The sequence below is a fragment of the Lytechinus pictus genome, chromosome 19, assembly GCF_037042905.1.
Source record: "Lytechinus pictus isolate F3 Inbred chromosome 19, Lp3.0, whole genome shotgun sequence".
NCBI classification, from domain to species: domain Eukaryota; kingdom Metazoa; phylum Echinodermata; class Echinoidea; order Temnopleuroida; family Toxopneustidae; genus Lytechinus; species Lytechinus pictus.
In genome coordinates, this window is record NC_087263.1 from 444,632 (window position 1) to 470,041 (window position 25,410).

The 25,410-nt window shown below is 36.1% G+C and overlaps 1 protein-coding gene across 1 annotated transcript; it reads right to left on the reverse strand.

The window, feature by feature from the left end:
* Positions 1 to 588: 588 nt before the first annotated feature.
* On the reverse strand, positions 589 to 25,401 carry LOC135157649 (uncharacterized). Its single transcript, XM_064114031.1, has 6 exons — positions 25,302 to 25,401; positions 19,204 to 19,265; positions 10,663 to 10,946; positions 2,368 to 2,384; positions 1,402 to 1,557; positions 589 to 700 (listed from the first exon to the last, which is right to left on the reverse strand). Exons 1-6 carry the CDS (start codon positions 25,397 to 25,399, stop codon positions 589 to 591), a joined length of 729 nt encoding a protein of 242 aa, XP_063970101.1. The 5' UTR covers positions 25,400 to 25,401.
* Positions 25,402 to 25,410: the final 9 nt, after the last annotated feature.

Genomic DNA, 25,410 nt, shown 5'->3' on the forward strand with positions numbered 1-25,410 from the left:
TTTTAAAAACAACATAATATAATGTTGCGACAAGGATGAGAAAAAAAGTAAATATCAGCTCATTATTATGAGAAGATTTTCATTTGCCGTGCTGGTCAATATAGCTGCCGTGTTGGTCCTTGAGCTGACGTGTTGGTCCGTGTTGCTGACGTGTTGGTCCGTGTAGCTGACGTGTTGGTCCGTGTTGGCGACGTGTAGGTCCGTGTTGCTGACGTGTTGGTCCGTGTTGGTCCTTGTAGCTGACGTGTTGGTCCGTGTTGCTGACGTGTTGGTCCGTGTAGCTGACGTGTTGGTCCGTGTTGCTGACGTGTAGGTCCGTGTTGCTGACGTGTTGGTCCGTGTTGACGACGTGCTCTGCCGGCATGGTCCGTGTAGATCCGTGTAAAGATGCCGTGTAGCTGCCGTGTTTACTTGTTCACATATAGACCCCGGACCACCCCGGACCATCCCGGATCTGATCCGGGGTGGTCCGGGGAGAGATCCGTGTTGGCGCCTTGGGCATCCTTGGAGGTCCGGGGTGGTCCGTGTTGGTCCTTGAACGTCCGGGAGGCCAACACGGCAGTTTTTGACTGTCAAAAACATCCGGCGTCATCCGTGGACTGCCGGGTTGGCAAAGCCATCGGGGATGGTCCGTGTGGCTGCCGTGTAGGTCCGTGTAGCTGCCGTGTGGCTGCCTGGAGTATCCTTGGCAGTCCGTGTTCTTTTTTCCCATCAAATCTTTACACACATGCTTAATTTATTTATGATTAAATGGATGATTAAACGATTCAGGATATTTTCTTACGCTTTGGAGATTGGCCCCAACCTAATATTTGTAAACTTAGTGCATTTTTAATATTTACCCCAACTTTGTCTGTTATTATTATTTCACATTTCATTTTCTTAGAATAAATGTTATGTACCTGTTACATCAAATTTGTACATTAAGTTGTATACTACTGCCCTGCATCGACAGTTATGTGTCATGACCTGGGCCTATCTTAATTTTTATTATGTTTTTTAACCCAAGTACAAACCATAAACAGAACACAGTGCGCTTAGAAACACCAGTAGTAAGCGCCTTATAAATGTTATGTATTATTATTATTCTATTGACTTTGTAAATTTCTTTCCTTTATTGTGATTTCAATAAAGTGATATCAAATCAAATCGAAATTAAATTTGTCGTTCAAGATTTAAAGTACTTAACAACTACTGTTAAAACAGTAAATTGTGTTGTATTAAAAAACAGCGTTTTTACTGGTTCAAAAAAGTTTTAAGTTTTGATATCTTTTTTAAAAACAACATAATATAATGTTGCGACAAGGATGAGAAAAAAAGTAAATATCAGCTCATTATTATGAGAAGATTTTCATTTGCCGTGCTGGTCAATATAGCTGCCGTGTTGGCCCTTGAGCTGACGTGTTGGTCCGTGTTGCTGACGTGTTGGTCCGTGTAGCTGACGTGTTGGTCCGTGTTGGCGACGTGTAGTTCCCGGGTTGCTGACGTGTTGGTCCGTGTTGGTCCTTGTAGCTGACGTGTTGGTCCGTGTTGCTGACGTGTTGGTCCGTGTACACTCTAAATTACAGGGATTTAAAATTAGTCCACATGGACTGTAGTTAGGGACCAATCGAATTCCGGATTTAATTGAATCCTTCAGATTCCTTTTTTAAATCTCGAAAGATTTAAATTTAATTTGAATTTAAATCATTTGAGATTTAAATTTAAGTCTTTAGGATTAAAACAAAATCCAGAAATCGATTGGTCCCTAACTACAATCCATCTAGACTTATTTTAAATCCCTGTAATTTAGAGTGTAGCTGATGTGTTGGTACGTGTTGCTGACGTGTAGGTCCGTGTTGCTGACGTGTTGGTCCGTGTTGACGACGTGCTCTGCCGGCATGGTCCGTGTAGATCCGTGTAAAGATGCCGTGTAGCTGCCGTGTTTACAGTCATCAACACTCAATCCGTGGCAAAACGATCCCGGACCTCCCCGGATCATGCCGGCATTGCCGTGTTGATCCGTGAGGGTCCGTGTCTATATGTGACTGGGGCTTTAGGGGGTATTGTGCTGTCGGATGGTTCGCATCCAGAAGTCGGGGATGTCGATCCCACTGTCTCTGTTGAAGTTGTTAAGACAAAGACGTATACTAATAGCTATTAGTATACGTCTTTGTCCTAACAACTTCAACAGAGACAGCGGGATCGATAATAGCTATTAGTTTAATCTAACAAGAAGAAAAGTACTATTACAAAATTAGTTAAGGTTAACGAAGAAATTACTGAAAATGAGAAAGAAGTTTTAAATGAAATTAAATCATTTTATACCCATCTTTATGCTAGGGAATACACGGAAGATTTTAGGGATTTCTTTAAAAATGTACCAACGTTAACATCTGAAGATTCTGAAAGATGTGAAGGGGATATATTAGAAGAGGAGTGTATTTCGGTACTGAAAGAAATGAAGCAAAATAAATCCCCTGGAAACGATGGGTTAACAGTTGAATTTTATTGTACATTTTGGGCTGAAATAAAGGATGTATTGATTGGGGCATTCAATGAAGCTTTTGCTCTTGGAGAACTTTCTGCATCACAAAAACAAGCAATTATTATTTTATTAGCTAAAGAAGGGAAAGACCCACATTACGTAAATAATTATAGACCCATTTCGTTATTGAATACAGATTATAAGATCATATCCAAAGTTTTAGCAAAACGAATTAAAGAGGTTTTGGAAAGCGTTGTATTAACAGATCAAATAGGATTTATTAAAAACAGGAATATAGGAGAAGCTATCAGATTAATTGATGATATGATTTTTCATACGTTATATAATAATATCCCTGGGTATATGATAGCAATTGATTTAGAAAAAGCCTTTGATTCGATATCCCACAAATTTTTACATCACACATTAGGTTCATTCGGTTTTGGCCAGCAATTTCGCAAATGGGTCAAAATATTGTATACAAATAGCCAAAGTTGTATTTTTAATGGAGGAGATTCTACAAGTTATTTTCATGTGGAAAGAGGGGTAAGGCAGGGAGATCCGCTTTCACCATATCTTTTCATTTTATGCATAGAAGTATTAGCGCATAATATAAGATATAATAATGATGTTAAAGGAATTTCCTTTGGAAAGGAAGAAGTAAAACAGGTTTTGTATGCAGATGATATGTCTATTTTTGTCCGAGATCTAGATTCAGTCAAAAAAGTAATAGAAATTTTAGAAAAATTCAGAAAAGTATCAGGACTTAGAGTTAATAGCGATAAGACGAAGGTTTTATTACTAGGTTCCTCCCAAGGAAAATCATATGATTTATCTTTTGGCCAAAAGGTGGATTTTATAAAGATTCTTGGTGTATTTTTTTCTTTAGATGTAGAAGTAAAAGAAAGATTGAATTATAAAGAAATATTAAGTAAAATAAAGAAGTTGTTAAACTGGTGGAAGCAAAGAGATTTAACTTTGATGGGCAAAATACAATTATTAAAGCAATTTATCTTTTCAAAATTCATATATGTGGCATCTCTCACACCAATCCCAGGATGGGTTTATGTTGAACTTGATCAGTTGGCTTTTACTTTTTTGTGGGTTGGCAGAAATAAGATCAACAAAAGAACGATGTATTTAGATTACCATCAAGGCGGCTTGTAAATGATGAATTTTCAATGGTTAATAAAGGCACAGAGAGTTATGTGGATTAAACGACTAAAAGAAAATAATGCAATGAAATGGAAACAATATTTCAATTATGCCACAAAACATCTAGGAGGAAATTTTATATTTTCATGCGATTATTTGCTTGGAGTGTTGGAGATAGCATTGCCGCAATTTTATATAGATTTGCTAGAAGTATGGATAGAGACGAAGGATTTTCGATTAAAATCTGAAACATATAAAGGAAATGAGATATTTTTTAACAATAAATTTGTACGAATTGAAGGGAAATGCATATTTAACCAAAAATTATATGAAAAAAATATTTACAGACTGAAACATATTATGGATTGTGATGGAAACTTAAGGTCATTTTCGTACTTCCAAAGACAGGGTTTAAACATAAATGATTTTCATTTGATAGAGTCAATTTATAAAACTTTTCCAGTCAGCTGGAAACGAAATATGAAAATAGATAGCAAAGAGGCTTCTCTTAGGGAAGAAATATCATTTATATCTGGAAAAAGAATTTTGTCAATAGAGGAGTTAGTATCTAAAAACGTTTATGCAAATTTTATGAAATGTAACTTCACAATACCTGATGTTTTCGAAAGGTTAAAAAACAAATATAGTTTTTCTTATGAAAAGATTGAAAAGATTTTTATGAGACCAAGACAATGTACTCTGAACAGTAGATTAAGAGAGTTTCAGTTTAAAATGTTACACGGCATTGCTTATACAAATCATCACTTGTTCCGTTTTAAAATCTCACAGAATAATCTTTGTTGTTATTGTAATAAAGAGGAAGAAACATATCGCCATCTATTTTTGGAATGTGAATATGCTTGTCTGGTTTGGGATAATTGTAAGAAGATGTTTGGTTTTATTTCGACGGGCAATTTAAGCTGGGAGGAAATTCTTGTAGGTGTAGAATTAAAGGACGAAGGAAATGAACGTTTAGTCAATCATTTTCTAATCTTTGTTAAATTTTTAATTTTCAAAGGGAGGGAAAAGGGTGCACTTATAACCATTGATGAAATTAAAAGGAAATTTAAAGAAGAAGAATGGGAAGAAAGAAGGCTGGCGCTAGGTAGAGGTAAGATGTCTCTACATTTAAGGAAATGGGAAAATCTGAATTAAAAGAATATATAGGGAGAGTGAGGCAAAGGTATATATACAACGAGAGACAAAACCACACAAAAAATACAAAAATAAATAAGTATATTGTAGTCCCTTCCATGTAGAGTATAGGCATAAAAAGGGGAGGGTGCTCCTAACCTAGGGACGGGGGGGGGGTTGGGAGGTAGAACAACACTTTTTATCTTTTTTTTCTCTCTTATCATTCATACATCTTGTTAATATTTCATTTTGTAATTGCTGAAACGCATTAGTATTAATTTCTAGTATCTTTGAAGTTTGATGTATAGTTTGTATAATTATATTTGTTATGGATTTATTGTATAATTTATAATCATGTTTCAAATAGTTTGTACAACTTGCTTATGGAATGTGAATGTTTATTTTGATTTGAGAGAATACAATAAAACATCCTTAAAAAAAAAAAAAGTATACGTCTTTGTCCTAACAACTTCAACAGAGACAGCGGGATCGAAAGCTCGTGAACTTGTAAGCTAGTGAACACTTTTTGCGAGAGTGATCACGAATTTCCTTGTTGACCATAGTAGATTGCGAGACAAATGAATACCCTCTAGCGATTATTTCAATCCGCAATAATGAACCTATTTAGTATTATATATATATATATATAACGATATTACATTCCGCGTGTTGGACATAGATGATATTAATGAGACAAAGTGGTAATGCATCGTACTTAGTTCCAACTGAGTTTATTTTGAACTCCAAATTTTCGACGTTTAAACATACGTCTTCTTCAGGGATCCATACAAGAAAGCTCACGATGACAAGAACTGAAATAATAAAATTCATGATTGTGGTAAAAAAAAAAAAAAACTTTAAATCTTTAAAAAATCTTTAAATCTTTTAATGACAGATTTGAGTCACAGAATCCAAATATCAAATTCACTATGGAGAGCTCGAGAGAGAAAGTCAACTACCTCGACGTCACACTCTATACCAGTGGGCACAAAATTGAAACGTCGGTATACACGAAGCCAACCGACTCGTTTACCTATCTCAATTTCAACTCGTTTCATCCTCGACACATAAAGGAGTCGATTGTATACAGCCAGCTCCTCAGATACAAACGCATCACGTCCAATCCTAAAACCTATGTTATGTTATAACGAGGTTTTTTTTTACCTGACTGCTAAGAAAGCACGAATGCCTGTGAGCAAGCAACCAGGGGACCGACGGCTTAAGGTCCTCTCCGAGGGACCTGGTAATGAGGATAAATGCCTTACCAAAGGGCACTAGCGCACCACTTGGGAATCGAACCCGGGTCACCGGAATCCGAAACCCCCGCTCTACCGACTGAGCTATCGCGCCTCTGAAATGAAGCTGATGCCATTAAACTTGGCAAACGTTTTATCGAACGTGATTACCCCGTTAACATGGTAAAGAAGGCAATGAAAAGGGTCGAAGGAAAAAATAGAGAGGATCTCAAAAATGAAGGTAGAATCTAGTCTGCTGGGCAAACCCCTTCACTCGAGTTAAGGGTCTGAATGTGCAGCCTACTCATGCCTTGTGAAAAGCAAGTTTTGTATGTGCTAGTCTTTGCGTGGAGGCACACTTGTTGATCAAAGTTCCAATCAGGGTCTGTGCCTGCAGACTAGGTAGAATCCCCTTCGTTTCCACATTCCACCCTCAAACTAAAAAGCTTGCCCAGACGGTTAAGAAAGAGTGGAGTGAAATCACGGCTGACAAGCATCTCACTAAGGTCATGCCAAAGGCCCCGTTGCATGCACAGAGGCAGCCTCCCAGCCTTAAAAGGTTGATCGTGAAGAGTCGGCTACCGGGACCCCCTCTACCAAAGGGTAACCAACCCTGTGGAAAAGCCCGTTGTCAAATATGTCCACACATCATAACCGACAGCTCAGTACACCTCCCGACTGGTTATGCAATCAAACCTCCCAACCACAACTGTGATTCAAGAGTCTTGGCTGGACAAATACAATTTTTATGAATAATTTCAGGATGTTTCTCACAGGTTTATCATTATTATTATTAGAGAGCTTTCGTTTTCTGTGACGTGCCATGTGAACGTACGAGATTAAGAAATTTTGGGAGCGCTGCACATGCGCGAAGTAATCTGTGACGAGCCTTCTCGTTCACTGCCCAAATCTGTGACTCGTATTTGAGGGTTTTGACGTTCGGTGTCATAGTGCTCGAACGAGCGTTTGTTCGTACATGATGACGTCATCCAATCTTAGCAAAAATGAACGAAGCCGCATCAACATTCGAGTTTCGTTGATTCAGCAGGGCTGGTAAACTGCAAATTACTGCTTGTTACCAGCTTTTCCATTACATTTAGTGTGTCCTGTTTTCAGACACTACATATCCGATAGGTAATTGATGTTCTATTTCCAAACAACTGTGTTTTTTATCGGCTTTTTGCGCAAGAGTTCAAATGTTGCACCAACAGTCACCCCACTGGTTCGTAGCGTGATGCTACGCCTAATTCTCCGGCCGAGCATCGGCCCACGGCCCGCTCGCTATCACGCTGGTATATGCTGTGGCCTGGTACGGGTATGTCGACTTAAATCGAAACTGTTTTCATCAATGTACGAACGTGATACTGAACGAGCGGTGTCACCACTTCCGGTGAACTAGGACTACGTTGCAGTCGCAGACAATCGAAAGCTCCTTATTACTCTACTCTCCTCCATACATATTAACAGTTGATTTCAAGATAGAGTGATTTGGGAGGTCATTGTCACCATATTTTATCGTAATTTATTTTCTTGATATATAGGCCTTTATCCATTCTATTCTTGCATTTTCATGATTGTGGTGGCGTCATAATAAGTGATTGTGACATAACAATGATGTCCTCACGCGTTAATTTTTACAGCCTGTGCCTCCAATATGCTTTTTTTTATTATTGTGATGGTTATGCTGTTTTGTGCGCGGTCCCATGACTACCACAATCATGAAGGTTATTATTTCAGTTCTTGTCATTGTGAGAAGACGTATGTTTAAACGTCGAAAATTTGGAGTTCAAAATAAACTCAGTTGGAACTAAGTACGATGCATTACGACTTTGTCTCATTAATATATATATATATATATATATATGTATATATATATATATATATATATATATATATATATATATATATATATATATATATATATATATATATATATATATATATATGTATACAACGTTAAGCGTTGTGGCTCAGTGGATTAGTCTTCGGACTTTGAAACAGAGGGTCGTGGGTTCGAATCCCAGCCATGGCGTAATTTCCTCCGGCAAGAAACTGATCCACAATGTGCTGCACCCAACCCAGGTGAGGTGAATGGGTACCGGTAGGAAGTAATTCCTTAAAAAGCTGTGTTTGCTATGAACGCCTAGCTTAGCCGGGTAATATAGGAGCGCATTGAGCACCTAACAAGGTGGATATGTGCGCAATATAATTACCCTATTATCATTATATATATATATATATATATATATATATATATATATATATATATACAGTGCGTCCCAGAATAAACGAAACCGAGATTTATCGATGATTTACCATAAATACATTATACAAATGACCTATCAATGTAAAGCTTAGAATCTCCTCTTTCATCTGATACCAATTAGATTATTCCTCATTCACGCATGAGTGAGCAAAAACAATTTGAATAAAGGATACCAAAAACTCATTTGGCGGGGGGTATCTGAATTTCAAAAAGAAAATCACATGCCTAAAAAGTTCAATATCTGCTCTTTCATTTGATACCTTAATCACAAACAAGTGGAATGCCTCTGGCCGTCTCACCTGCATCACGCGATTCAATATAGCAGCAGTACTGATTTTGAAAACTACTATAATTCGCACAAGATGTTCAGTGATACTTGGTTACTCTTATTTCCACGTTTTATGAACTAGACCCATACATATGCATATGATGGTAATTCAACAAATACCCCATAACGTGGCCAAAGTTCATTGACCTTACATGGCCTTTGAACTTGATCATGTGACCTGAAACTCGCACAGGATGTTCAGTGATACTTGATTACTCTTATGTCCAAGTTTCAAGAGTAAGATCCATCAACTTTCCAAGTTATGATGGTAATTCAACAAATACCCCCATTATGGCCAAAGTTCATTGACCTTTGACCTTGGTCATGTGACCTAAAATGCGCACAGGATGTTCAGTGATACTTGATTACTCTTATGTCCAAGTTTTATGAACTAGACCAACACACTTTAAAAGTTATGGCGGTAATTCAACAAATACCCCAATTTGACCAAAGTTCATTGACCCTAAATGACCTTTGACCTTGGTCATGTGACCCGAAACTTGCACAGGATGTTCAGTAATACTTGATTACTATTATGTCCAAGTTTCATGAATCAGATCCATAAACTTTAAAAGTTATGATGGTAATTCAACAGATACACCCAATTCGGCCAAAGTTCATTGACCCTAAATGACCTTTGACCTTGGTCATGTGACGTGAAACTCATGCAGGATGTTCAGTGATACTTGATTAACCTTATGTATAAGTTTTATGAACTAGGTCCGTATATTTCCTAAGTTATGATGACATTTCAAAAACTTAACCTTAGGTTAAGATTTTGATGTTGATTCCCCCAACATGGTCTAAGTTCATTGACCCTAAATGACCATTGACCATGGTCATGTGACATGAAACTCAGGCAGGATGTTCAGTAATACTTGATTAACCTTATGGCCAAGTTTCATGAACTAGGTCCGTATACTTTCTAAGTTATGCTGTCATTTCAAAAACTTAACCTCAGGTTAAGATTTGGTGTTGACGCCGCCGCCGCCGCCGCCGCCGTCGGAAAAGCGGCGCCTATAGTCTCACTCTGCTATGCAGGTGAGACAAAAATGGTCCAGAAGTAAAAAAGTTATGATCCCTCGAAACAATGCATGTATTTCCATAATTTCATTAAATAAACGTGTTTTCACCGGTTTACCACTAAGCTATCGCACGTTATAACAAAAGACTAAATGCATGGCTGATCGTCAACAAAACGGAGCGTCGAGTGAGTCTGGACGCTAGCCTGTAAAACCTCTTAATTTCATGAATTTATTGAAAATCAAGCCTTGTTTCAAATAACCAGAACTTTCTTATTTCTTGACCATTTTCTGTGATTAAGGTATCAAATAAAAGAGCAGATATTGAACTTTTTAGTCATGTGACTTTCTTTTTGAAATTCAGATACGCCCCGCCAAATAAATTTTTGGCATCCTTTCTTCGAATTGTTTTTGCTCACTCATGCGTGAATGAGGAATAATCTAATTGGTATCAGATGAAAGAGGAGATGCTAAGCTTTACGTTGGTAGGTCATTTGTCTATTGTATTTATGATTAAGTTATGATAAATCATCGATAAATCTCGGTTTCGTTTTTTGTGGGACGCACTGTATATATATATATATATATATTATATATATATATATATATATATATATATATATATATATATATATATATATATTTGTGTGTGTGTGTGTGTGTACGCTTAATTTCACATGAAAATATAATACAATTGTCATTGGAACTGGGAGAAATTAAAAAAAAATATTTCCCCGCCCTCCCAAATGAAATAAGAAGATGTAATCTAATATACATTATATGAATATAATATCACGATCAACTTGAAAAAAAAAAGGAAAAAGAAATAAGTAGGGCATAATAAACTTAACAGTCCAACCCCAAAGGGAGTCGTGCATTCAAGGAATTAGAGTTATAGTTTTCCTCTTATATTTATCAGGGCAAAGTATGCTTTGATCTAAGATCACAAGATGGTATATCTTGCAGACAGTATTTCATTTTGTCTTCTGTTTTCCAGTATTTGAAATTATGTTCTTAGTCCATGTGTTCGGGTTTTAGTAAAAAAAAAGTCTCACCAGAGCTTTTCGATAATCACGATATCCGAGAAATTCGTCATAATGCTTCAAGTCTTCTTTCGACGAAATTGGTAGCATGGCAAGAACATGCTCTTCTATGTCTTGAGCCTCTCCCCCATGCAGTGTCTGATTACGACTCGAACTAAGGCTCGGACCTTCACGTTTTTCTTCTAAAACTGCTTCGAGAATGGTCTTCACATCATTCACTCCTTCGGCCACTAGTTTAATCGATTGAACCAAATCTGGATTATCTCGGTCCATCGATCGAGCCATATCTGGAGTACCTAAGAAATGAAAGAAGTCACTGAAAGCATGTGATATTTGCTGATTCATCCATTGTCAACTTGACTCTCACAACAATAAAACAGCATTTTGTCCACAACGATCAATGCAATGACAGAAAGATGGCTTGTACCGAAATGGTGGGTAGCATAGGCGGATACAGGGGGGGGGGGGGGGGGGGTTGGCGTAGAAAAAAAAGGAAAGAAAGAAAAAAAAAGAAACAAAGAAGGAAGGAGAAAGAAGAGGAGGAGGAAGACGAGTGAATGAAATAAGATGAGGGGGAGACTTGGAAAATAAATATACACAACAAAAAAAGTAAGTCCCCCCTAAATCAAATTGCTGTAACTTTTGCTGTAATTATTTTGAGATATGATATTTCATAGGTGGTTTTCTACACTCATTACGCAACTCCTGGGGAAAAATGAGATTGATCGGTTGAGTCATGCATGAGTAATTAAAGATTGAATTAAAAATGACCATATTTAAAAGTCACAAGATTCGTTTTTCAGTTTGTTCAAATACAAAGTTGGGCAAAAGTTGTTTTAAAGTGAACATTATGGTGTTATGATGCTTTACTATCCATCATTCAACATCTTCAGACCAGATTTTGATATCGTATGTTCATGGTTGAGTGAGCACAATGTATTGCAGGGGCTGCGGAAGCGGGGGGGGGGGGGGTGGAGGGGGGCTTCAGCCAACCACTTTTTTCAAAAGCATGTACAAAAACGACCATACGATTCTGATTTTTTGCATGGTCAGCCCCCCTCACTTTTGGCTCAGTCCTCTCCCCCTCACTTTGAAAACCGTTCTGCGGCCCCTGTATTGTGACGTATCATCATAGGGGTTTGTGGTGGTATCCTTTACAACTTGTTAGATCATGTTAAAATTTGAAAATGTTGGTGGCTCCCCGATTATAGGCCCCTCCCCCATTTTAAAATTCTGGATCCACCACGGATTTGTCCGTACATTCAACTGATCCTGAGAAATTGTTAGGAAAAGAATACATTTAGGTAGCATAAAGAGTATTCATTCCTAAGTTTTCGAACGTGTTCGCTCAACCATGAAAATGTTTAAAGTTCGGAAAGTGTGTGGTGATAGAAATGATGGATGATAAAAACAACAGCAATTAAAGTCACATTTGGAACCAAATTCGCCCCCAATATTCACTTTATTACCCTTAAAAATGAGTCTGTGACATTGAAAATACCAATTTTCCCACTTTGATGCGTGCTCACTCATCCATAAATAAACAAATCGATTTCATTTTTGCACAGAATTTTGCCTATAGGTTGATAAACATTACTGCCAAACGACATTGCTAAAGACAGCCTTGAAAAAAGTTCCACCATATTGAATAAGGGGTTACTTATTCTTAAACATATTATGCACCCATAATGTACACAAGTCTATGAGAGAGTAAGTCAACATTTTAACAAATATGAAATGAGGGTTTGTTTCATGGACGGTTTTTGTTACTTCTGCCAACAGTTATTTCATGAAACTTTGCACATGGCTTCAGAGTAACACTATCCAAAAGGTGTGCACACCAAAATAACCATTCGATACGGCACAGAGTGGGGCCAAGGCCTTGAACTTTCTTCTCATTTGCATAATTTTCGAGTATTGTGTGCTCACTGATGCATTAAACATCGGGATTTTCATTAAAATCAAATCAAATGAACTATGCAAGGAGGTTTGTGACAGATATCCATAGTTACAAATAGCATTTTTTCCAATAACGTAGAAAATAGCTAATCACATTCCACATGTTCATTTAAGCGTGAATGTTTAATTAAACGCCTTTGAATCATTGAAGCATGTTAATTGGTCATGAACACAACGAAAAAATTGAGAAAAGATCATTTTCAGACACCAAAATGAAACAATACTTGACTATGATATTTGAAAATCGTATTTTTTGTTTTCAATAAATGTTCACTGAACCGTGAAACGATCAATGTTGTTCAAGAAACTCTTCCCAAAAATAACTGTCATCATATTCTATCATTTTTATTGATAGAAATGTGCAAATAATCCAATTATAGCAAATTTGGACTTGTGTTTATTCAACCGTGAAATTTAGCCAAAAAAGTTGTATCGTCTTTTAGAACGCACCTTTTACAAGCCTCCTGACTATTTTTCATGATGAGAATGTGGAATTAGTTCAAATAAAATGGAATCAAAGTCATGATATTTTGCTTGTGACTTTTGAAAAGTGACATTTTTGCCTTCTGACGGTGCTCACTGAAGCATGACGTAAAATACGTCCATAATATTTACTCAGAGGGTAGCTTATAAAATTACCTACACGCTCATGTAAAAATATATTTAAAACTCGCATTGGTTCGGAAATTTTTGATGTTTGTTTAAGGGGGGACTTACTTTTTTGTTGTGTACAGAATCTATCATGTCACTTTATAATTTTTCGCTCGCGATTCGCATTTCCTGTGATTGTCATATCTTGTAAAATATGGAGTTTAAGTATCAAGTTTGGAAGTCATATTTCACCTCGGAAATAGAACTTTCATTATTTTATGTGATTTACAAATTGATTTTTTTTAAAGTGATTTGTAAAATTGTCAGTTTTATGGTCTGAATATTGACATATTCTGCTGGCGCTGCGCGCTTGCAGATTTTGATTAATCATTTACCTGTTATTTCCGTGTATTCCATAAAGTTTTCAATATATCTATTTTCAGGTCTGATTGTGTGGGCGCGTCGTGGTCTAGTGGCTCTGATTCTCGCCTTTCAAACAGAGGGCCGTGGGTTCGAATCCTAGCCATGGCGTGTTTTCCTTCAGCAAGAAATTTATCCACACTGTGCTGCACTCGACCCAGGTGAGGTAATAAATGGGTACCGGCGGGAAGTAACTCCTCCAAAAGCTGTGCGCACGAGAATCGGTAGACTAGCTTAGCCGCGATAATATAGGAACGCCTTGAGCACCTACAGAAGTAGCCTCTTGTCAAGGCCCTGGCAGCTGCTTCCCGAGCGAAGCGAGGGACTTCCTAATTCGGGGGGGGGGGGTCACCAAAAAGCTGGCACAATGCAACTTTCTTACTTAAAGGTGGGAGGGGAAGAGGACTAGAAGCGAATTAGGCCTGGTCTGGCGAGCTCGGAAGCAACCGCTCGACAAGAGGCTACTACAAAAGCGATACGAGAAGCCGACGGAAGCTATTGTGTTATCTCGAATGACATACAATTGATCGCTTTGTAGTCGGATTCACTGGATCAGTGGCGTACCGTGGGTAACGGCATTGGGGGGGGGGGGGGGCACCAGCAAAACATTTGAGTCAATAAGTGAGCGCGCGAAGAGCGCCCAGTTGCCAGGTATACTGACCTGATTGAGGCATTTTAAGGACAGTGCCATTAAATGGATATGTCTCTCATTTGTCAAATAATGCGAGCGCGAAGCGCGAGCTTAAAATTTTGGATATTCAGACCTAAAAAGGGAAATTAAAATCAATCTTTTGTAATCAAATCATGATACGTACCTGTCTCGCTAAATAATGCGAGCGCGAAGCGCAAGCTGAAATTTTTGTAATTATTGACCCCAAACAGGAAGATTTTAAGGACTATATATTTTAGGAATCCATTATAAGAGTATATACATCTCACCAGTCATCTAATGCGAGTGCCAATAAGCGCTTGCTGATTTTGTTAGAATTACATCAAAACATGCACATAAAGCACTTGGAATCTTGATTAACATACCCATCTCACTAATCACATCTTGCGAGCGCGGAGCGCGAGCTGAAAATTTAGGAAATTCAGACCTGAAGAGGGGCACTTTAAGGCTTGTTTGTAGGAATTCACGAAGACCATACGTAGTTCACTAACCAAATGATGCGAGCGCGTAGCGCGAGCTGAACATTTTTGATATTCAGATTAGAAAAAGGGACATTTTAAGGACCGATTCTAGGAATTCATGGAGAGCAGACATATATATTTTTTACCAATCCACTACTTTCGGTAAACAGACAATGCGAGCACCAGGAACAATGAAGACATAGACCCTGAGCAAGTTATGTTTCATAAAGTTATGAAAAAAAAAGTTTCTTATGTAATATAACAAAACATAATTATGATATTATGATATATTTTAAATTTCCCGATCAGAGAATAGCTGGAACTGACGAACTTCGAGGCGGTCTGAAACCAGATGCATAACTTTCTCTTCTCTTTTAGACTGGTATCTGACTGTACCTTTGCTTTCATCGTTAAATGGATATTGATGCCACATAAACTTTCACAACTGAAAGAATGGCTGATCGTTTTCTTGCAATTTTCTTTTACTGGCATTGCTATTGTTTAATGCCTGTAACCAGCCATGCACTGACTGATCCATTTCTTGCAATTATCTTTTACTAACATTGCTATTGTTTAAAGCATTTAACCACTCATGCATGACTGTTCACATGAAAATTTCTTGTCATGCTGGAAGAGGAATATTGTCTGGTCATGTTGACATACAATAATTTGCCTTTAATAAAATATCTATATGGAATATTCTAACTTTTATAAGTGTCCAAGAACTTTTTTTGCTGATTGTAGATGATGATGAAAATTATATCATACTCATAATCATTATCATCTCATGTACATTTTACAGAACAATAAGTTGGTGACCTTGTAGCTTATAATGGCCGAATGGCGGGGTTTCATCAGAATAGCATTATTATGAAGAAAGGAACAAAAATATAATGTGATATAATATATATATTATATTATATTATATGTAGTATAATGTAATATAATGTAATATAATGTAATGAGGGCACGTATCTGGTTAACAGGTTTATGCCTCTTTTGAATTATTTTGAAGTACCATTACCAACGATATTGAACTTAATGAAAAATAAGCAAATAATTATCGGGATAATTATGCGGTTTGGGGAATTCCAAAAGTTACAAAGCCATTAATTTTGATTAATTTTGTTATGAATATTTTGTTTAGTTATTTCAATAGTTAGTTTGGAGACCAGTTAGATATAGTTTGATAACACTATACAGGTTTATTGGGTTCCATCTTGGTGGCATGTAGACGAAATAAATGTTAGACCATGTAGAAATTAAACAAAGTGGAAATTAGCCGAAATGGAAATTAGACCAACTGCACATTAGACCAACTTAATAATGGACCAAGTGAGGATTAGACCAACTGCACATTATACCAAATGAATAATGGACCAAGTGAGGATAAAACCAACTGCACATTAGACCAAATGAATAATGGACCAAGTGAGAATTAGACCAACTGCACATTAGACCAACTGCAATATAGACCAAATGAATAATGAACCAAGTGACGATTAGCCCAACTGGGCATTAGACCAATTGGCTATTAGACCAAGTGGTCATTAGAGAAATTGGTAGACCAAGTGGTCATTAGACCAAAAGAGAATTGGACTAAGTGGGTTTAGCCTGAAGGTTGTTAGCCTATCTGATGATTAGACCAAGTGATATTAGACCAACCGTCAGTAAACCGGCAGCACCCCTGGAATTCCAGTAGATGTGACACAACGAAAAAAAAACGTTACTAAAATAACCTTCATTTTGTAGTGAAATCCTATTTGTTTCTTTGCTTGTTAAATTTCTTGGTACCAAAGTGACCTTCATTTTATAGTGAACATTTTTTTTTCTTCAAATTTACATCTGAGGTCCCTGTAAAAACCGTTCCCAGGGCCCTGGAGGAGGCATTGTTCTAGTGCACAGAAAAAATAGATATTATGGCAAATCAAAGCCTTCTTCTAAGGAAGCTAGTTCCCCCATTCCTTTCTATATTTTGACTATATAGAAAAATGTCATGTTTCTGTAGTCCTCATTGTGGCAAAAATGCGTCTTTAGTACCTACTTGTATTAAGTAAAGCAAATTTTAGTTTTATGGAACATCTGTTTAATGGACAGAGGAGACGTTGATCTGTAGATTTCATGTTATTAAGTTCATTAGATCCTATTCCACAAAGGAGCCTGCATGTCGAAAGTATCACATCTCATTCCGCATTCGACTCTATGTTTCAACTAGGGTCCTATTGGAACTCTCCACTGGAGCAAAACGACATTTCTTCTACAAGGAAAAGTCACTTCATTTTTTTTCATTGATTTCTTTAAAAACATAGAGGGGATGCTCTGCCTGTCTGCAAGTTACAGGTAGAGAAAATCCGGCACATTGAAGCATATCCAACATCGTGTGCCTGTCGAAGTACCCCCACAATTCTCCATATTATTATATTAGATAAACGATCCTGGAAAAGAATATAGGAGGTATCATTTCACAAGTTGCACGTAGAAAATTCATGGAACAGAGCGTACTTTCATGGTTTCCCACTCATTTCCATATTAAACTTTTTAACCCCCATTGGGGCAAAAAAAAGCAATCCTCTTAGTTACCATGGCTAGCTATATAGTAAAGTAAAGGCACCTTTTCCAATAGAACCTCTTCATATGTTGTATCACATTAGAAGAAGATAGTGGAAAATGTACCAATATCCATCTAAATGAAAGAATACATATACAAAAGCACCCCTTTTACAGAAAGGGGCGTTATTAAAAGAATATTTTTAAATAGACTTATAGAGTCAAAGGAAAGTGATGGGGTTACTTTGAAAAACTCCGTAAAATAGTAAAGGATATAGGCACCCATGTACCAGAACGTCTTTTAATGCAACCTTTAGAACAATGTATCCTCTGTCTTTTTTTCAATAGATCAGCGGAAATTATAGAGATAATTTCGAATAAAAATTATATAACTGTACTATTGAGAAAGGTGTGGGGAGTACCTCCGAGAGGCTCCCAATGGGTTAAGGCTTTGGTTACCTGGACGTCATTGCATGTAACATGCATAGCAATGTTTTATTTTTCTCGATGCATAACAAGCAACAAATTGACAGAATATAATGTCACAATGATAATAATAATAATACAAAGTATGAACCAAGCATAAACAAGAAAAGGTTTGAAGTGTAGAATTCCCTAAATAACATCGTATGTAAGTAACCCGTTTAACTATCAGGGCTCAACATAAGCATTCATAGATACCAGAACAAAAGTTAGATCAATACAAACAGATACAATAATGCCCCTTTCTGTCTTTTTCTAATTTTTCCAAGAGCAGGAGAGGTTTCATAAAAAAGTTGCTTTGCTAACTGTGGCATCGCAGCGTTTAGGAAACTCTATAAAAGGTTTAGACTACATGTATCTTTAACTGTGGGCCCAACGTTTGCAAAACATCATCCCCATGTATCTGTTAGAAGAGAATCAAATTAGTTGATACATGCAATTAAATATTGTCTTGAACTATGTAATTTTACAAATTGTAATTAGCATAATATGAAATGTTGTACAGTTGCACACCCAATAAACTGTTCTATCTGTATTTACTTTTCTCTTCATGTCATAATGAACGTTAACTTTAGTTGTGAAATAAATTTTAATTGGGATCAGGTATAAACTGCGAAAATGAGCCTTTTTATGTATGAATTTGCATAATGTATGATAATTTAAGCATAATTTATGCAAGTTAGACGACAATATGGATGGATAAACAGCTAATTGGTAAATGCTTTCTTTTCCTCCATCCACAGAAAGTTAGTACTGAGTAAAATGCCTAATTTTGGTGATTAAATTTGTATTTACACTATTCATGGAATTAGTATAGGTTAACTCATTAATATGTATTTATGGTAATAAGCGGTCATTTGCATAGATGTAGTGAATTCCTTGTGTCTGAATACTTTCTAATAACCATATATTAACACATATATCATTATTTATTAAGATTAGATCATTCAAAATCACACAAAATGTTAATATGGTACTAATTTGCATAATTTATGCAAATTATGCACTAAATATCACAAACAAATGAATTTAACACAAATGTTGAATATTACAAAGAAATAGTTTTCTCATGTACAGCTTCTTTTCCTTTCATAGATTGTCTCGAGTAAGACATATTTTACTGTTAAAGCGGTTTTCTGATGTTCAGAGCATCCTTAAAATGTGAACGAGGTTGAATTTTTAATGAATTATACTAATGACGTAGTCTTAGGGAGATTAAAAATGTAATAAAAATCATCGATTTCAGTTATTCTTAAACCACTTCGCTCAAAGATAGGGCATCAGACTAAACACTTTTATATTCATTGACATTTCAAAAGAGATAATTATTGCTACTGTTTGGAGATAAAGACTTTTCAGATTAACCAGATATCTACCTGAATTTGAACTTAGAAAAGTTTGATAACCATGTGATAGGCTTACCTGATGTTGGGCCACTTTTCATCTTCTTGCTTGGTGATTCAGTATAAAGATCCGTGTTTTTGCTACGTTATGAATGACACATAGGGGAAATGACAATATACAGCGCGTCTCAAAAAAAAACTATACACTTTTGAAAGGGCTTCCAAACAAAAAATATGTCACTTCGGGGAGAAATATCTATATACAGTGCGTATCAAAAAAAGTTTACACTTTGAAAAAGCCCTGGGAAGTAAAAAACATATAACATGTGGGTATTATTTTCACATATAATTGTGGGTTTGGGTCTCATCTATCCAATGAAATTAAAAGTTTTGACAGAATGTTGCACTTGGGTGAGCACTGTCCATTTTTGTAAAGCTCGCAAAAATCTGTTTGCGCAGAAATGCTTGTTTTCACGCTGTGTCAAGGGGAAAGGGCGAAATCAAACTTACCCTGCGAAACATTTCTCATAAATTTCCCTTGCGCTTTTAGTCAATTGAAATAAAACGGATACATTCAAGCATTTTGTGACAATTTTGCCACCCAAATTGAAATTTCAACACTCAGTAAGCACAACCTTTACCTTCTTGTGCTAGCTGGATCTGAGGACATAACTGAATCTAAACAAAAGTTTATATCAGACATCTCCAGCATTTTTTCACTAAGTTATTATCATTTAAAGTGGGTTTAAATATCATTTTTCATTTAATACTTGTTACTCCACACTTTTCCCAAGCTTGACAATGATTAACAAAATGAAAATCAAGCCTAAGCCTTTTCATGGAAATCACAGCTCAGTGTAAAGCAAATATCGTCACGATGGCTTTGGTGTGTGGGGGAGGGGTGGGGCGAAATGCACTCTTCGAAGTGTTTTGAGCAAGGAAAGAAGTCAATCAAGGTAAAAGATATCTTCATATCAATTTTACTAGTTAAATTCTACGTGTTCTTCATAATTAAGGTCTACTTTTATTCGCATAACTATTTCAAAGTTCTGCGCAAATCATTTTTCACTAACTTTTCAAAAGTAAGCGGTGCTCACTCAAGCGGAAATATTTTCGACATTTATATCGTCATTTGCTTGAATGAATCTGTACCAATGTTGAAATATGGAAAAATCCTCAGGATATTACAAATGTGTAATTTTACAGGATTTTTTCAAAGTGTAAACTTTATTTTGATACGCACTGTGTATGGAAAGCCAATAAAATCAACTTTCAGATGACACCAAAAAGTTGGAAAACTATTCATGCTTGAGTGAGCACTACCCACTTAAACAAAGGGTATGAAAATTAGGGTGGGCAGAAATTAGCCTTCCGATTTCTTTCAGTTTTTGAGAGGCAAGTCCCTTGGAACTTGCAAACTTGAGGGTGTTGTGATAAATTAATGGTCATTCATTATCAGTTCAAATTGTTAGAGCAAATTTCATGAACTATCAAACTGAAATTTCATGCATCAGTGAGCGTGAATTGCAATCTTCAGTGTGCACATCATTTTAACTTTACAATGTGGATCTCAGCAGTGTGTTCATTGGAGTCAGGAGAATGTGGGTAAGATTGGACTTCAGTGGGTGAAGTAAGCTGATGGGAAAGTGGTCAACAGAACGTTTAGCCTCCCTCCTATTACAGGTCCTTACCTCCCCCTGTTGAGATTGAGACTGATTGCTATTACATGTACGCATTAAGTCCGGACTGTCAATTTGATAATAAATTCTGAACATAAAATCATCAACTTTTACCTATCAATCATTCAATCAACAATTTGTTAGTAAATCAACTCAATCAATGGGATCAATCAAACAATAATCTTTTTCAGTCAATTATCATTCAAACATTCAACTTTTTCAATAGATTATTTCATAAATCAACATAATTAGTCAAGTTCTTGATAATCATTCACTGGAAAAGAAAGACCCATCAACCATTAGTCACTTGGCATTTAAGTATTGAATACCATTCAGGAGAAAGAAGGGGGTGGAGGGTGGGGTGAGTACATGATTTGTTATTTGTAAGAAAACACAAAGAGGAATGCCCTTTTAACCCAGTCTTACCCTATCTCACCCCCTTGCAGGTAACAGGTACCATCACATTACTCTGACTCTCACAAACACACTTGCTAAAATCCACATAATAAACTAAAAATGCTACACTAAAATAACAAATCTTGTTTACTCATGCATTACATTTCAATTTAGTAAGTCATTAAATTTGCTTAAGAAAACAAAACTGATCTTAATTCATCAGTAATTTAGCATAACACCCTTAACTTTGCAAGTTCCAAGGGACTCATCTCTAAAAAAAACTAAAAAGACTTATTCCTGCTCACCCTAGCAGAGGCTAGTCTCTCAGGAGGGGAGAAAGGGGTAGAGAAGGGGGGGGGGGAGGGTGGTTAAGTGTTCTGTTGACCCTTATCCCATCAACCTACTTCCCCCACCTTATTCCTATTTCGTCCCTATTCTGACTTCCATGAACACATTGCTGATATCCACGTGAAAGAGTTAACAATTGTATTTCATGTTCACTCATGCATTAAATTTCAATTGAATAATTCTCGAAATTTGGTCTACAAACCTAAATTGATAATGCTTGATCATTGATTTATCACAACACTCTCAACTTTGCAAGTTCCAGGGGACTCGCATCTCAAATACTGAAAGAAATTTGAAGGCTAATTCCTGCCCAGCCTATTTTCTATACCCTTTGTTTAAGTGAATAGTGCTCACTCAAGCATGAATAGTTTTCCAACTTTTTGGTGCCATCTGAAAATTGATCTTATTGACTTTCCATATATGTATTTTCCCCCAAAGTGACATATTTTTTGTTTGGTAGCCATTTCAAAAGTGTATAGTTTTTTCTGAGACGCACTGTAGATGGAAATAATGTAGGTAAAATTCTACAGGAGTGATGTTGACCAGACCTAATTATTCTTAATAATTACAAAAGATTATAACTCGATATGGATGAATAAATGAAAGGATAGAAAATGAATGCAGGAATGAACGGATGAATGATTGAATAATTGATTGAATAGATGAATTACAACAGCTTAGAAAAATACGTTAAAGAACAAGTCTATCTCAACCAAGGGTTGATTTGAATAAGAGGAGAACAATTCAACTAGCTTAACACTGAAAATTTCATCAGAATCGGGTGTAAAACAAGAAAGTTATGACACTTCAAAAGTTCGCTTAATTTCACAAAATAATTTATATGCTCATCCTGGTCAGTATGCACATGAGAAGACTGATGATGTTATCCACTCACTATTTCTTTTGTATTTTAATATCTGAAATATGAAATATTCTTATTTTCTCCGCATTGTCAAGTAAAACAAAGATTAATTCCTCCCTGAGCATGAGGAATTAGCATTGTTATGGTTTATTCAAGTTGGTCCTTACTCTCAAATCTGTAAACAATGAAATATTGTATATTTCAAACAAAAAAGAACAAAATAAATAGTGAGTGACGGACATCATCGACTGTCTCATTTCGCATGTCCCTTAATTGTGCATATACTGTTTTGTGAAAAATAAGTGATACTTTAAAACGTCATAACTTTCTTATAATACATACGATTTTGTTTAATTATTTTCAGCGTTTTGCCAATTTGATTTTTCTCTATTTATTCAAATCAACATTTTCCGGGGTTGATTTAACATTTCATCTATTTATTTAATCAGTTTCATTGTTTTCATGAGAAGTCCGTTCATACGTAAATGAATGCTATATTGCTCGTTGCTAAGCATGGGCGGAAATCTCCCCCAAAGGTAGGGGGACTAGGGGCGGATCCACACGATTTTCCAAAAGAGTGGGGCATATTTTCGCCCGGAAAATTTGAGAAGCAGAGACCGACGGTGCTCAACTGCAGTTTAAGGTAAATGCTAACGTATATACCGGTATCGTATCGGTATCGTATCCTGTGGCGATCGATGCACACTCTCAATAATAATTATGGGCGTGTGTGGGGAGTGAGCTCTCGAACCCTTTCCGGTTTTTTTTTATATTATAAATTTCATTCAGTTTAATCAATGTCGAGCAATCAATTTTCTGCATAGCTATTGTATGATTTTGTGAATTTATATTGGTTATTAAGTGTTAATTTTTGTGACTGAATTTATCCACTGTATATCATATATGTTAATACCATGACATGTACGATTGTTTGTACTATGGATAATTATTTGTCTATTGTGAACAGTGTTTTGTTAATATTGATTTGTAATATTTTACAATGTACCATTACTTTGAACTGAATGATTAATAAATATTATTACAAAAAAAAATAATAATAATAAAATAATAATAATAATAATGTCCTCCACTTTCCAAATGGTAGGAGGGGCACGTCCCCCTGGGATTTCCGCCCGTGTTGCTAAGGGATATAGTTATCCCCGCTTACCTTTGTAATACAAGCAAAAATATTAAACTCCGTCAAGCAATATCAAAGAATTATTTTATTTTTCATTATCATTTTTTTATTTATTTATTTTTTTTAACAATAAACTTATTCGACTAAACGGGCAAATGCTATTTGATGAAAACTTATTTCTTAAAAATATATATAAATTGCATCATATTGTTGACAAAGAAGGTATCATCAAATCTCCTAGAGACTTTCTGAAAATGGGTTTAGATGGAAATGAAATAAAGTTTTTGAAAATATTCCAGCAACATGGAAACACCTATTGAAGAAAAAAGACAACTGTGAAGACACTGGTCTAAATCTAGAATTTATATTTAATGGTAAGATTAACAGTTTACAAAACGTGATATCCAAGAAAATATACAAGGCACTTTTAAGTATTATATTGGAAAAATCGTATGCGTTTAATAATATAGAGAAGACATAATTTCTCCGAAAAAGATATATGTGCTATATTTTCAAGACCCAGAAAATGTACTCTAAGCAGTAGGCTTAGAGAGTTTCAATTTTAAATGCTTTATGAATTAATATACACGAAGAAATATTTACATTTATTCAAAATTTTCTCAGATAGTGAATGTTCATTTTGTGGGAATACTGAAGAAACTTACGAGCATCTGTTTTTCTCATGTGAAAAGACGAGAGACTTATGGATAGATTGCGGTAACTTATTCAATATGTATGAAATAAAAAATGCCAGGTGGGTGGATATACACATTGGTGTTAAGCATGCTAATATAGGGAAGGAACAGATAATTAATCACATTATTCTTTTAATAAAATATCTGATCTTTGTTTACAGCAGGACTAAAAAAAGACCACCAAGTCCCAAACGAAATTAGAGAGAAGATATTAGAAAATGAACGTGAAGAGAAAATTTTAGCAGTAACAAGGGGTAAATTATCAAACCATAAAAGGAAATGGGAACATTTCCTTACAAGAGTATATAGAGGCGACAGAGCTCACGAGATTATGTTCGTTCATTATGGTGTTTTTCTTATTTCAGACGGGACGCGGCATCATATGCAAGGGTGTACGAAGTGTGTGTGTGTTTGAGGGTGTGAAGTGTGGGGGTTTGTGGATGGAAGGGGGGGGGGGGCAAGGAGGGGGCAGGTGCAACGCATATACTTTTATAAGTTTTTTCTCTGATATTTGTTTGTTAAAATCATCTGGTAGTGGTACGATGCAGTCTTAGAATATTATTTCATGATGTGCATAATGTATACTAGTTTAAGAAATTTATTTGAATTATTATTTACAATTGTTACTTGGTAAACAGCATTGTATGAAATTTGATTTGAGAGAAAAACAATAAAACATCTTTTAAAAAAAGTAAAAAAAAAAAATATATATATCTATCTATATTATTTATATTCCGAAATTGAAATAGGATCCTACATGTATTATTTCGATTTTGAATGATGTATTTTTTTTACATCATAAAAGACCAATAATAGTAGAAGGGGGGGGTGGACATTTGATATTGTGTCCCCCACTTTCCAAATGGTAGGGGGGGGGGGCACGTCCCCCCTGGGATTTCCGCCCGTGTTGCTAAGGGATATAGTTACCCCCGCTTACCTTTGTAATACAAGCAAAAATATTAAACTCCATCAAGCAATATCAAAGAATTATCTTTAGTTTCCTTTTACAAGAAATTACCAGATAGAATGGAACAATTAACTATATTGACTGAAACATACTTGGATCTTTTGTTGGGCCGATTTTTGTCCGTCCTCCAATTCTCCCTTCGTTTTTCTCCCGATTCCTCTCCATCAGATCTCGTTCCTTGTCTCGGCATTTTGAGCTAGG